Source organism: Gigantopelta aegis, chromosome 15 (genome assembly GCF_016097555.1).
Source record: "Gigantopelta aegis isolate Gae_Host chromosome 15, Gae_host_genome, whole genome shotgun sequence".
Lineage (NCBI taxonomy): Eukaryota > Metazoa > Mollusca > Gastropoda > Neomphalida > Peltospiridae > Gigantopelta > Gigantopelta aegis.
The window spans coordinates 22,203,362-22,218,881 of NC_054713.1; the positions used below are offsets into that span (position 1 = coordinate 22,203,362).

Sequence of the window (15,520 nt, forward strand, 5' to 3'; positions counted from 1 at the left end):
GATGATGATGATGATGGTGATAGTGCTGATAGAGATGGTGTTGCTGATGATGATGGTGATGATGAAGACAATGATGATGATATCGTTACAAACAGGACATATTGTTCCATAGGAGGAGACAAGTAAATTTCCTGACGTAAACTGAAAACACAATCTCTTCCTGAAGCCAACCGAAGTTAAATAAGTGTAACGACCTCTCTCACCTCTTTTTTTATCTGTAGCTTTTCTAAATTATTTCACTGTCAACATAACAAATTCTTCAAAACCACACAAGAAAACAAGAAATATTTATTTTTTATAGTCATGTGTCGTCAGTGATATACAACTCAGCCACCCGGTGTTGCCGGTTCCCGCCATTAGGTGGCTAGAACGGCTGTGGTGACCTGTGTGTTGATACCGCACGTGCCTTTGCCACGCAGGATCCGGAAGTAGCCACTCTCCCCCCACTTACTCCCCCAAGAGTTCTTGATTTTCCAGTATGGTTTCTCTTTGAATAACTCTTTATCCTCTCCGAAACCGACCATCAGAACAGCTGGAAACAAATATGTATATGTCTCGTAATGAAAACTCTAGAGCACATTGATTTATTAATCATCGACTATTGGATGTCAAACTTTTGGTAATTTTTACGTTATAGACTTAAAGAGGAAACCCGTTACATTTTGTTTTCATTAGTAGCAAGGGATCGTTTATATGCACCATCACACAGACAGGGCTTGAATATACCAGTCGTGCTGCACTGGCTGGAACGAGAAATGGCGCAATGAGCCAATGAGCCAAAGCCCCAGTCCTTTCTTGATGATACCTTTAATGCCCAGGAATTATTACATACAAATATTATATATAGGTTTTTGTTGCACTGTGAACAGGCTGTAAAATACAGTTGTCAGTGTCGACCACTTACCATGATCCAGTTCAGTTTTGCTGCACAGTGGAGGGTCGTATATTCCTTTGTGGTAGAACTGTAGCAGCGAGGCGTCAAACGCCACAGAGAGAGGTCCCAGCTTCATTAAGGCAAACGCGATCAGAGTCTCGTTCTGAAGTAACATTGCAAATTTACCATAAAACATTTGTAGATTTTTTTTTTTAATCTTAAATAACCGGAAGTTCACGTTATTTTTCACCCAGGTAACCAATTGTTCTGTTACGTGACTTGTACTAATGATTAACACTTTGATTCCAGCCGATACCGAAAGTTTAAGTAAAACCAGAGACTTTTTTTATACTTAGAATGAGTACATGATTGTAGTAAAGAGGAACGCAACCGATTAGTGGTTCGCGTGATTATAAATTTGCGTAACCGCCACGCGAAAAGAAAGACGGTTTACGTGAAATATTACGTCCATATTATGATAATTATCGTTTAGAAACATACAGGCAATACCAACTATTTAGATCAAGAAACCAAACAAATTAAATGTCTTTAAGAATAGTACTATGTTTTATGCAAAATACCTTGTCTATTGCTTTCCAATCAGTAACGTTCAACCCTGCAATGAATTTGCCAGGATCTAACTTTGCATGACAGCTTTCGTTTTTCAAACAGGACGGCACGGCTGGTCCGCACAGCGTTTTGTTGTATCCCGGGGCTGGACACGGGTAACAGCCGCCATTACCGGAACAATAAGGATACCTCACTTCCGGTTCTATGCCACCCTGCAGTAGTCGAACGAAACGGAGAAAAACGCTCATTAAGTATGTAAGCAGAGATGTAATGACATTCAAGAAAACGGTAGTAAAGAGAAAGAAAAGCAGTCTTTCAATAAATGAATGAATAAATGAATGTTTAACGACACCCCAGCAAGAAAAATACATTGGCTATTGGATGTCCAGTCTTTCAAACAGCTAGACGCTTTTTTGCGTATAATCAGAACAAATTTAAAACAGCAAACCCATTACTATATTAAAAATGGTATATCCAAAAAGAAAGCCCCCCCGTAAAAAAACCCAAAGCCCCCCCCGTAAAAAAAAAAAAACCAAAAAAAAAACCCAAAAAACAAACCCCGCCGTAAAAAAAACAAACAAAAAACCCAAAAAAAACAAAACAACAAAAAACAAAAATAAACCCCAACTAACAAAGCCCCCAAAACAACAACAACTTAAAAACAAATAAATAAACACACAAACAAACATCCCAACTGTTTACTTACCACTTTCTTGATATACTGGTAAGCGAGATATGGCCAACCGCCGAACACACCACAGTCAGCACGGTCACTGAAAACAAATGTAACTGACTGACTAACTAACTAACTAACTAACTTCATTCATTCACTAATTCGCTAGCTAACTAATTAACTCACTAACTCACTAACTAACTAACTAACTAACTAACTAACTACTTAACTAACTATATAACAAACTACGTTTAAAGCCAACATTCACACTTCTTGCGCTATCAATTATTTGTTCTAACGATATGATAAATAAACTGCATACAAAAGATAAATATAATTCAGCTGACCATATTTGATGTCCCAGTTCTCAATTTCATTCTTAATACGTTTTAACACAAGTGTGATATTGTATCTTACGTAGGTTGTTAAGTTGTTTTCCCATTGACAAAGGTTTACGTCAATCACACACTTTTTAAACCCCACCTCTCCCGGAGCCAAATTTCCTTATCGCGTATTACAACGTCATTTAGGGGCGTGGTACCAGTGAGTTACAACATGAAATTACTCGTAGTATGAATAGTTGTTTTGATTGACAGCCGAGAGTTCCCCCGTGCTGCAAACTCGGGACAATCGGCTGTTAGTGAAAAACATCGAAAGTGGGCAAACTATACACACCACTCGTTAAATTTCTGCAGTAACTTTTACTGACCTAATTTATATATTTTTCAAAAATATAATTACACAAGAACAAAGTCACGTGTTACCTAAAACCCACCAACATGGCTGATATTAGTACCAATACGTTTGTGTCATTGTCTGTTTGCGTGCGTACCTGCATGCGTGCATGCGTGCGTGCGTGTGTGTGTGCGTGTATCTACTTTACATAGAGTATGGGTCACTTACTTGGCCGGGTCCTTCGTGCTGTCACAGTCTACGACTTGCTCCACGGAGAGATCGGTCAGTATGTTTCCCTGCATCGCCCACTGACCCTCGATATTGCCTATAGTACTGAACACAATACACAGGTATAGTTTAACGACACCACTAGAGCACACCGACTTGCTCCAAGGAGAGATTGGTCAGTATGTTTCCCTGCATCGCCCACTGACCCTCGATATTGCCTATAGTACTGAACACAATACACAGGTATAGTTTGTTTAACGACACCACTAGAGAACACCGACCTGCTCCACGGAGAGATCGATCAGTGTATTCCCCTGTATCGCCCACTGACCCTCGATATTGCCTATAGTACTGAACACAATACACAGGTATAGTTTGTTTAATGACACCACTAGAGAACACCGACCTGCTCCACGGAGAGATCGATCAGTGTATTCCCCTGTATCGCCCACTGACCCTCGATATTACCTATAGTACCTGAAAACAATACACAGGTATAGTTTGTTTAAATGACACCACTAGAGAACACCGACCTGCTCCACGGAGAGATCGATCAGTGTATTCCCCTGTATCGGCCACTGACCCTCGATATTACCTATAGTACTGAACACAATACACAGGTATAGTGTTGTTTAATGACACCACTAGAGAACACCGACCTGCTCCACGGAGAGATCGATCAGTGTATTCCCCTGTATCGCCCACTGACCCTCGATATTACCTATAGTACTGAACACAATACACAGGTATAGTTTGTTTAATGACACCACTAGAGAACACCGACCTGCTCCACGGAGAGATCGATCAGTGTATTCCCCTGTATCGCCCATGACCCTCGATATTACCTATAGTACTGAACACAATACACAGGTATAGTTTGTTTAATGACACCACTAGAGAACACCGACCTGCTCCACGGAGAGATCGATCAGTGTATTCCCCTGTATCGCCCACTGACCCTCGATATTACCTATAGTACTGAACACAATACACAGGTATAGTTTGTTTAATGACACCACTAGAGAACACCGACCTGCTCCACGGAGAGATCGATCAGTGTATTCCCCTGTATCGCCCACTGACCCTCGATATTACCTATAGTACTGAACACAATACACAGGTATAGTTTGTTTAATGACACCACTAGAGAACACCGACCTGCTCCACGGAGAGATCGATCAGTGTATTCCCCTGTATCGCCCACTGACCCTCGATATTACCTATAGTACTGAACACAATACACAGGTATAGTTTGTTTAATGACACCACTAGAGAACACCGACCTGCTCCACGGAGAGATCGATCAGTGTATTCCCCTGTATCGCCCACTGACCCTCGATATTACCTATAGTACTGAACACAATACACAGTATAGTTTGTTTAATGACACCACTAGAGAACACCGACCTGCTCCACGGAGAGATCGATCAGTGTATTCCCCTGTATCGCCCACTGACCCTCGATATTACCTATAGTACTGAACACAATACACAGGTATAGTTTGTTTAATGACACCACTAGAGAACACCGACCTGCTCCACGGAGAGATCGATCAGTGTATTCCCCTGTATCGCCCACTGACCCTCGATATTACCTATAGTACTGAACACAATACACAGGTATAGTTTGTTTAATGACACCACTAGAGAACACCGACCTGCTCCACGGAGAGATCGATCAGTGTATTCCCCTGTATCGCCCACTGACCCTCGATATTACCTATAGTACTGAACACAATACACAGGTATAGTTTGTTTAATGACACCACTAGAGAACACCGACCTGCTCCACGGAGAGATCGATCAGTGTATTCCCCTGTATCGCCCACCGACCCTCGATATTACCTATAGTACTGAACACAATACACAGGTATAGTTTGTTTAATGACACCACTAGAGAACACCGACCTGCTCCACGGAGAGATCGATCAGTGTATTCCCCTGTATCGCCCACTGACCCTCGATATTACCTATAGTACTGAACACAATACACAGGTATAGTGTATCTTGTTTAACGACACCACTAGAGAACACCGACCTGCTCCACGGAGAGATCGGTCAGTGTATTCCCCTGCATCGCCCACTGACCCTCGATATTGCCTATAGTACTGAACACAATACACAGGTATAGTGTATCTTGTTTAACGACACCACTAGAGAACACCGACCTGCTCCACGGAGAGATCGGTCAGTGTATTCCCCTGCATCGCCCACTGACCCTCGATATTGCCTATAGTACTGAACACAATACACAGGTATAGTGTATCTTGTTTAACGACACCACTAGAGAACACCGACTTGCTCCACGGAGAGATCGGTCAGTATGTTTCCCTGCATCGCCCACTGACCCTCGATATTGCCTATAGTACTGAACACAATACACAGGTATAGTTTAACGACACCACTAGAGCACACCGACTTGCTCCAAGGAGAGATTGGTCAGTATGTTTCCCTGCATCGCCCACTGACCCTCGATATTGCCTATAGTACTGAACACAATATACAGGTATAGTTTGTTTAACGACACCACTAGAGAACACCGACCTGCTCCACGGAGAGATCGATCAGTGTATTCCCCTGTATCGGCCACTGACCCTCGATATTACCTATAGTACTGAACACAATACACAGGTATAGTTTGTTTAATGACACCACTAGAGAACACCGACCTGCTCCACGGAGAGATCGATCAGTGTATTCCCCTGTATCGCCCACTGACCCTCGATATTACCTATAGTACTGAACACAATACACAGGTATAGTTTGTTTAATGACACCACTAGAGAACACCGACCTGCTCCACGGAGAGATCGATCAGTGTATTCCCCTGTATCGCCCACTGACCCTCGATATTACCTATAGTACTGAACACAATACACAGGTATAGTTTGTTTAATGACACCACTAGAGAACACCGACCTGCTCCACGGAGAGATCGGTCAGTGTGTTCCCCTGCATCGCCCACTGACCCTCGATATTACCTATAGTACTGAACACAATACACAGGTATAGTTTGTTTAATGACACCACTAGAGAACACCGACCTGCTCCACGGAGAGATCGATCAGTGTATTCCCCTGTATCGCCCACTGACCCTCGATATTACCTATAGTACTGAACACAATACACAGGTATAGTTTGTTTAATGACACCACTAGAGAACACCGACCTGCTCCACGGAGAGATCGATCAGTGTATTCCCCTGTATCGCCCACTGACCCTCGATATTACCTATAGTACTGAACACAATACACAGGTATAGTTTGTTTAATGACACCACTAGAGAACACCGACCTGCTCCACGGAGAGATCGGTCAGTGTGTTCCCCTGCATCGCCCACTGACCCTCGATATTACCTATAGTACTGAACACAATATACAGGTATAGTGTATCTTGTTTAACGACACCACTAGAGCACACCGACCTGCTCCTCGGCGAGATCGGTCAGTGTATTCCCCTGCATCGCCCAATGACCCTCGATATTATATGGTACTGAACACAATATACAGGTATAGTTTGTTTAACGACACCACTAGAGAACACCGACTTGCTCCACAGGGAGATCGATCAGTGTGTTCCCCTGCATCGCCCACTGACCCTCGATATTGCCTATAGTACTGAACACAATACACAGGTATAGTTTAACGACACCACTAGAGCACACCGACCTGCTCCACGGAGAGATCGATCAGTGTATTCCCCTGTATCGCCCACTGACCCTCGATATTACCTATAGTACTGAACACAATACACAGGTATAGTTTGTTTAACGACACCACTAGAGAACACCGACCTGCTCCACGGAGAGATCGATCAGTGTGTTCCCCTGCATCGCCCACTGACCCTCGATATTGCCTATAGTACTGAACACAATATACAGGTATAGTGTATCTTGTTTAACGACACCACTAGAGCACACCGACCTGCTCCTCGGCGAGATCGGTCAGTGTGTTCCCCTGCATCGCCCACTGACCCTCGATATTACCTATAGTACTGAACACAATACACAGGTATAGTTTGTTTAATGACACCACTAGAGAACACCGACCTGCTCCACGGAGAGATCGGTCAGTGTGTTCCCCTGTATCGCCCACTGACCCTCGATATTACCTATAGTACTGAACACAATACACAGGTATAGTTTGTTTTGTTTAACAACACCACTAGAGCTCATTGATTTATTAATCATCGGTTATTGGATATCAAACATTTGTTAATTTTTACCTATAGTCTTAGAGAAAGTAAAAAGTAAAGTTTATTTTGTTTAACGACATGACTAGAGCACTTTGATATATTAATTGGTAATTCTGACTCGTAGTCAACAGAGGAAACCCGCTACATTTTCATAATGCAGCATGGGATCTTTTATATGCACTTTTCCACAAACAGAAAATATAGTCTTTTAGAGAAAACCAGCTACTTTTCCCCATTAGTAGCAAGGAATCTTTGATGTGCACCATCCCACACATACCATGGTCTTTGATGTACCAGTACTGGTGCACTGGCTGGAACGAGAAATAACCCAATGTGCCCACCGACGGGGATCGATCCTAGATCGACCACTCATCAGGCGAGCGTTTTACCACTGGGCTACATCCCGTCCCTGAACACAACAGTGAGAGAGATGAAACAATGTGAATAAGAGAAAATATGATGGTTGTGGTGCTGATGATAATGCTTATTGCTATTACAATAACAACAAATAATAATACCACAAAATTAAATTTAAAAAAGCAGTATTTTATTTAACGACTCATTCAACACATTTTACTTAAAGAGACTAACAGACTTATTTAACGATTGCAATTACATTTTTCTGCATAAAATATTAGTGGCTGTATATCAAACGTGTTTCTGATCGTTCTAATATTTGTACTAGATTAAATTTTATTTTATTTCGAAAATATATTTGTCAAAATTCTAGTTTGGGCTTCTTACAAATATTAAGACGACCAGAAACACATTGAATATACAGACACTGATATTCTAAACAAGAAAATATATTTAATATGTAAGTTTAATCCAGAAATATTTTATCAGTCGGAAACATCTTACAATGCAGCAAGCTCGGGAATGTCCCTTTAAGATTAAAATGACATGGGTAAGGACCACCCGGATAATTAGAGAGGAAACCCATTGCCGACATTCCATAGGAAATTCGTTTTGATTAAATACCAGCAAGGGGTATTTTATATGCACCATCCCACATACAGGGTAGTACATACCACGACCTTTATTACACGCGTGTGCCTGGGGAGAATTTAGAAGTCTAATTTTAGGTGTATTTCTATTTTTATATTGTAGGTTCTTATCCAACTAGGTCAAAAGACATATCGTCGTATGTTAAGTTTTTAATATTTTATCTATTTACTACATTATTTTATACATAAATAGTGTTTAAAGTTTCAGCAAAACCAACATGTTTATTTTATTATTTATATACAAATGTATGCGATATAAAACTCACCTGAATGCCCAGCATGTTCCAACAGTACCTGCGACAAACCAAAGATATTTGTTTAAAGAACGATTCCATACATTTAAAGAAAAAACTTCTTGTTACCATTTGTGAAATACGAGCAGCGTAAAACTTGGAAGTATTTTTCAGATTAATACGTCTATGTGTTTTACCAGGCGGGCTGTGCCCCTGAATGTTTGATTAAAGGGATTCTCACACAAATGTAAGTTAAAACAGGCACGACGGAGCAGGGCGGGGTGTGTGTGTGTGTGTGTGTGTGTGTGTGTGTGTGCTGGGGACTATGGCACCTCCAATAATTCCGAATAAAAATATTATTGGTAGTAAACCTTAAGGCAGAAATGAATTTTGCTTATAGAATGCAGGAAATAGCATTTCAGGACACCGTTTTCAAATTTTTACGGGGGAGCATACCCAGGAACCCCCTAGAAACTTTGCTTTGCGTCCTCGATTTGAATCAGCCCCTCCTCCCCCATAATGGCTTTCTTCCGCAATACCTTTTAAAGGGTTAAGGTTTGTTTTGTTTAACGACGCCACTAGAGCACATTTATTAATTAACCATCGTCTGTCAAATATTTGGTAATTCTGACACGTAGTCGTGAGAGGAAACCCGCTACATTTTTTTCTAATACAGCCAGGGATCTTTTATATGCAATTTCCCACAGACAGGAAAACACATACCATGGCTTTTGACCAGTTGTGGTGCACTGGTTACAACGAGAAAAAACAACAACAATTAGTTGAATGGATCCACCGAGATGGTTCGATCCTACGACGCAAGCAGCTCAAGCAAGCACTCAACCGACTGAGCTAACCCCTCCCCCCCCCCCCCCCCCCCCCCCCCCCCCCCCCCCAGTTAAACAGATTGTTCTAAGTTTGCAACCATTGTAACATACTTCCAAATAAATAATAAATCCTTTTTAACAACTAAACGTATATCTTACATACAGCATATTTATTGTTTAAAATATAATTTACCGGCCTCGGTGGCGTCGTGGTTAGGCCATCGGTCTACAGGCTGGTAGGTACTGGGTTCGGATCCCAGTCGAGGCATGGGATTTTTAATCCAGATACCGACTCCAAACCCTGAGTGAGTGCTCCGCAAGGTTCAATGGGTAGGTGTAAACCACTTGCACCGACCAGTGATCCATAACTGGTTCAACAAAGGCCATGGTTTGTGCTATCCTGCCTGTGGGAAGCGCACATAAAAGATCCCTTGCTGCTAATCGGAAAGAGTAGCCCATGAAGTGGCGACAGCGGGTTTCCTCTCAATATCTGTGTGGTCCTTAACCATATGTCTGACGCCATATAACCGTAAATAAAATGTGTTGAGTGCGTCGTTAAATAAAACATTTCTTTCTTTCTTTGTTTAAAATATCAGTTTATGTATATCGAATGTGTTTCTGGTCGTCCTAATACTTCCTAAAACGTTTTGTTTTTCATACGTACGAAATTATTGGAAGGAAAAATACAATTTGGGCTACTACAAACATTTGAATAACAAGAAACACATTGCATATAAAGACAAACAGACTTCAAAAAAAAAGAAGAAGAAAAAGAAAGTATTTAATAAGTAATTTTAATTGTAAAAATGCTCTGTTATCCGAAAACATGTTACGATCGCTGCAAAACCCGGGGTCATCATTTTAAACAGTTTTGACAGCAGAATTGAAACTTGTTGCAACATATTTAATACATGTATTTGTCTGATTAAAACTATAACATCCCATCATAAAATATCGTTTTCTAAAGCAAAATAAAAACACAACTCAATTTTAAATTATTATATGTTTGCTATCAACGTCTATAATCAACTGCCTTGATAGAGGAGACATGTCTTCAGTCATGTATTGCTGATCATGACCGACGTGGAAACACAATATAATTAATAAACTTGAAAATGGATTACAATTATATTTACCTTGGTTTTTAACCGAAGTAACAACTCCTTTGTCAGTCCAATCAAAAGATTGAGGAAGATATCCTTTTACTTCCACGTTAAACAGTCTGTAAATAAAACATATTAATAAAATCAAACAACCATAACAACAATATCAACAACAACAACAATAAGAGTAACTACAACAATGAAATGTACAGTAGTCGTAGTAGCAGCATCAGCTGTTGTTGTAGTAGTATTAGTAGTAGTGGTGGTGGTATTAGTAGTAGTATTAGTAGGTAGTAGTGGTGGTGGTGGTGGTGGTGGTGGTGGTGGTGGTGGTGGTAGTAGTATTAGTAGTAGTAGTGGTGGTGGTAGTAGTAGTAATAGTAGTAGTAGTAGTAGTAGTAGTAGTAGTAGTAGTAGTAGTAGTACTACTACTAGTAGTAATAATAGTAGTAGTAATAGCAACACCGACAGCAAGAAGAATTATAATACATAAAATAAATTAAGTAAATAAATAAATACATTAATTAATAAAATAAATGAAATGAATGAATGAATGAATGAATGAAAGAATGAAAGCATGAATGGTTGTTTGATTTATTGATCCGTTGGTTAATTGATTGAATTAAAAAACTGAATGAATAAATAAATAGTATAAAATCCTACCTTTCTTTTTCGAACACCGGGGCAGCTCTTCTAGGCATTAACATGGTTTCTCTGAATTCTTTGGGTGACATATCTGCATATGCATTGATGGCAAACTCGGTTTTCCCTCTTAAATTGGAAAATAAAAAAACAATTATCAACGAAACCGCCGGTCGGACGGTCGGAAAAACAAAAACAACAAATTTATCAACGAACCGGCCGAGCAGGAATATATACATATACATTTGTTATAACAAACACATAATACATTTATGACATTTGTAAATTTTTAATACAAATGCATGTCAGTACAGGATAATACACCAGACTTTATTCCCGAGTGACATAATCGGGAGCCGTGAAAATACACAACGGACATAGGACCGAGTTGTTATTCTATTTATTACATAGCTACTTTTTCTCTAGTTTATTTTCACGTGGCAAGATGGCCAACCTTTATAGAAAACGATGTAAATACGCACTAATTGACAATTGCAACTACGCAAACACGTTCATACTAAAAAACCAACATTCTGCTCAAATCTATATTATGTAATAATATTTAATACACAAAAAAGAGAGAGCCGTTAACGCAAACTCTTTAAACTACACATGACCGGGTATCCAGGTAAAATCGTGTGATAATACGAATATTGCTTGTGAGCCTCAAAACGTGTATATTGTTCGTGCAGTGCAGAATAACTGGAAAATATGACTGTTATGAGTGACCGCTGGGGTATACAAAACGAATAGCTTGTTAAGCGTGTATATGGTGCAGTGGATAATGGTAATACTTTATTAAATATGTTTGGTTTTGATGGTGTTTGTAGCCAAGGGCGTTTGAATTAATTAATTATTATATTTATGAAACATGCTAATTTCTTTAGGGTACTAATTCGTTTATTCTCTATTAGTTCTGTGAATTTATAAGTACTTGGTCGTGTATAATAACATGGGTGTAGCAAATGGACTCTTCAATTATGAAAAAAAGGAATCTGCAAGAATTATTCCATAAAATGAGATAAACCAATACTTGTTTAACGAGGCATCAGCACAATTTAAGCAACGACTATTGAAGAACACGCGCAAAATCCCTTATCGCCAGTAGGACTTAGCTGGAACTCGATACATCTTGAGGGTTTTTTTAACGACACAACTAGAGCACATTGACTTATTAGTAATTGGCTGTTGAGTGTCAAACTTTGACATATAGCCTTAGAGAGGAAACCCGCTTCATTGTTTCATTAGTAAGGGATCTCTTAGATGCACCATCCCACAGACAGGATAGCACATAGCACGTCGTGGTGTACAAGCTGGAATGAGAAATAGCCCAATGTGCCCACTGACGGGGATCGATCCTAGACCGACCGCGCATCAGGCGAACGCTTTAGCACTCAATCTGGGCTACGACTCGTCCCAACGATACATCTTGAAACCGCTACAGAAGAGTATAATGTTCACATTTAGAAGAAAGCACGTAATAATCAGGCGCGTGTGCACGAAGTAATGCAGATGGCTGAAACGAGAAATAACCCAATGGGTCCACCGACGGGGATCGATCTCGGACCGACCGCGCATCGAGCGAGCACTGTACCACTGGGCTACGTACCACCCCATGTTTCTAGGAAGGTTGGAATCATGTTCTCTCGCAAAATGGCTATTTCTCGTTCCAGCCAGTGCACCACGATTGCTATAACAAAGGCCGTGGTATGTGCTATCCTGTCTATGGGATGGTGCATATAAAGGATCCCTTGCTACTAATCGAAAAGAGTAGCCCATGAAATGGTGACAGCGGGTTTCCTCCTATAATATCTATGTGGTCCTTAACCATATGTCCGACGCTATATAACCGTAAATAAAATGTGCTGAGTGCGTCGTTAAATAAAACATTTCCTTCCTCCCGCAAAATATATTTTAAAACAAAAATTCGCTTTGTGCGGGGAGGGGTGGAATGGACTCCAGAACCACCTCCTGCACACGCGCCTGGTGCTCAGTTTTAAATTGACTCACTGGAATTTTCTGTTGAGTTGTTCAATTTCGTCCATGTTCTTTTTGAAAATGTAAAACTTTTCTGCCTCATCTTTCTCACTTTTGTAACTCTTGTGGTGTTCGGTCTTCCACTGGCTTAAAAGTATACGAAAACAGACATAACTATATTACACCAAATCAGGGGGGGGGGGGGGGGGGTTTTTTTCTGGAGAAATTTACAAAAAAACATTTTAACATTACGTTTGTGGTTAGAAGTTGAACGTTTACAAGCGTGTGCTATCTATTTCACGCAGAAAATCACGAAAATACGGAAATTGGGACAGACACCGAAAAGACAAAACAGATATAGGTATATTTCAAATATATTATTTGTACTGGACAACAATATTATTTCAGTTATAAATAAATGTAAATATGCAAACTAGGGCAATAAAACAACGATTGAAACAATCCTGATAATTATAGTGACTTTAAAATATATATAAAAATGTTCTTCCGTTTTTACCGTGAATCATATTCCGTCATTACATAATTTTACGAGTGAAATAGATAGTGTATGTAAACGTTACGATGTTTTGAGAATTTTGGCCTTTGATCGTAGCTCGGTAGGGTTTGAGTTATCATTCGCCAAATCTCCAAATGCGAATTAAAATTGAATTTGGCGAATATATTTCATTATTAGGCACATTACAAAATGTTTGAATGCATGAATGAATGAATAAACGAATTACTGAATGAATGAATACATGCATGGATGCGTTGTTTAACCACACCCAGCATAAAAGTAAACTGGCTTGGGTGTTAAGCAGAGGTAAGTTAATAATTGCTTTAATCCAGCTTAGACTTAAGATTTAACTCAACTTAACTCAACTGCATATATACCAGCATTATTATATAGCGGGCAATACATTTTAAATGTTAGTGTAGACTTACAGCTGTTATTAAACGTATATTAAGAGAAACCAATGGAATGAGAAAGAAAATATGTAACTATACATTTAAGCGATTAACACACCATTTAGGGAAGAGAAATAAATGCAAAATGGCACTGTCATTAAGAATGTATGTATTCTAGGTTAATATTCCGTTATTTGAATATGACGACGTTTTCATCAACTGGAATAAATATGGTGCTATAGGACCAAAATAACACCAATAACATGTACCTGCGTTTAGCCTTCGATAGGTATGACTCATTTAAGACAAAGGTAAAATAACGGCACATAGAAGTGGTATATCTTCCCAAAACCACGTAACGATTATCTTATTACCAACTGCTGGCATCAACTCACAAGAATACGTCCCTTGCCTGATCTTCATTCACGGAATAGACACCACTGTTGAGAAAAATAGAATTAAACACATTATTGCACAGAATGTTACTTTCACAGTTTGTCTGCTTCTCTGTCTTGTGCTGTCCCTTTCTGTTTGTCTTTCTCCACCACCGCCACCCCATCCCCCCCTGCATTAGCTATTCCTCTCCATGTTTCTCTCTAAACTACCCCTCTCTCTTTCTCTTCATCTCTATCCCCTATCTCCCTATAACTGTGAGACTGTATCTTTACCGCTCTCTGAGTCGATACATTCAACTCCCTCCCCCTCTGTACACCTCTCTTTCTTTCTCTCCCTATCTCTCTCCCTATCACTCTATCTCTCCCGCTCTCTCCCTCTCACACTTTCTTTCTCTCTCTGCTCTCTCTCCCCTATCACCCTCTTTCTCTCTATGTGTCCTTCTATCTGCCTCTTCCAACCTTCTGCCAACCTTGAGAAGTTGAGGTGTGTGCCAAGAATAAATGAATAAATGAAATGAAAAGTAACCGCTCATTTTGTTTATCCTGCAATCCTGTAATAAAATACGAAAAATAATATAATTAAAACGTTTTATTTTACATCCATTGATGGCCTTGTCGCCTAGAATATATATATATATATAAACACAACAAAACAAAGTAATTCCTATCCAGATGATATACTTCACAGTACTAAATATCTTAATATTTAAGTTATATATTATTATTGTTATATTTTATACATTTATTATATACATATAATATACATTTGTTTACGCGGTAAAGGTCAATATTATTATTAATCTCTAGAAGATAAAAATAGGTCCGTCGTGAAAAGCTACATTGCTGATCAGTGACCGGAGATATATCTATGGTGATCGCAAGATAAATGTATATACACATGTAGGTCTAAAAGTGTGGTAACTGGACAGTACAAACCAGTTGTTTTAAATTGGAGGTAAGTATTGACGTACCTGACTGATATATCCAGCAGCAGCACTAACACAACAATAACTACATGAAACATGTCTGCGTTTAAAGATGTGTTTTTACAGTCAGTAATGACCGGAATATTCGTTATCTTTGTGTACTTTGACTTCCCAGCATCCACAGATAACTGTATGTCATACTCGATATAATTAGTACGGCCTTTTAACAAGCTCTACATGTTGTTGGTACTCAAAATAGGAGGATAGTTTTAATGTTTAAAGGTCCTA

At 39.6% G+C, this 15,520-nt stretch overlaps 1 protein-coding gene across 1 annotated transcript; it reads right to left on the reverse strand.

The window, feature by feature from the left end:
* Positions 1-55: 55 nt before the first annotated feature.
* LOC121390700 (cathepsin L-like) lies at positions 56-13,139 on the reverse strand. The gene is made up of 9 exons (XM_041522587.1): positions 13,036-13,139; positions 11,047-11,154; positions 10,417-10,502; positions 8,487-8,514; positions 3,021-3,125; positions 2,151-2,217; positions 1,456-1,656; positions 905-1,037; positions 56-532 (listed from the first exon to the last, which is right to left on the reverse strand). The coding sequence occupies exons 1-9, from the start codon at positions 13,068-13,070 to the stop codon at positions 357-359; spliced, it is 939 nt and encodes a 312-aa protein (XP_041378521.1). The 5' UTR covers positions 13,071-13,139; the 3' UTR covers positions 56-356.
* Between the last annotated feature and the right edge of the window lie 2,381 nt (positions 13,140-15,520).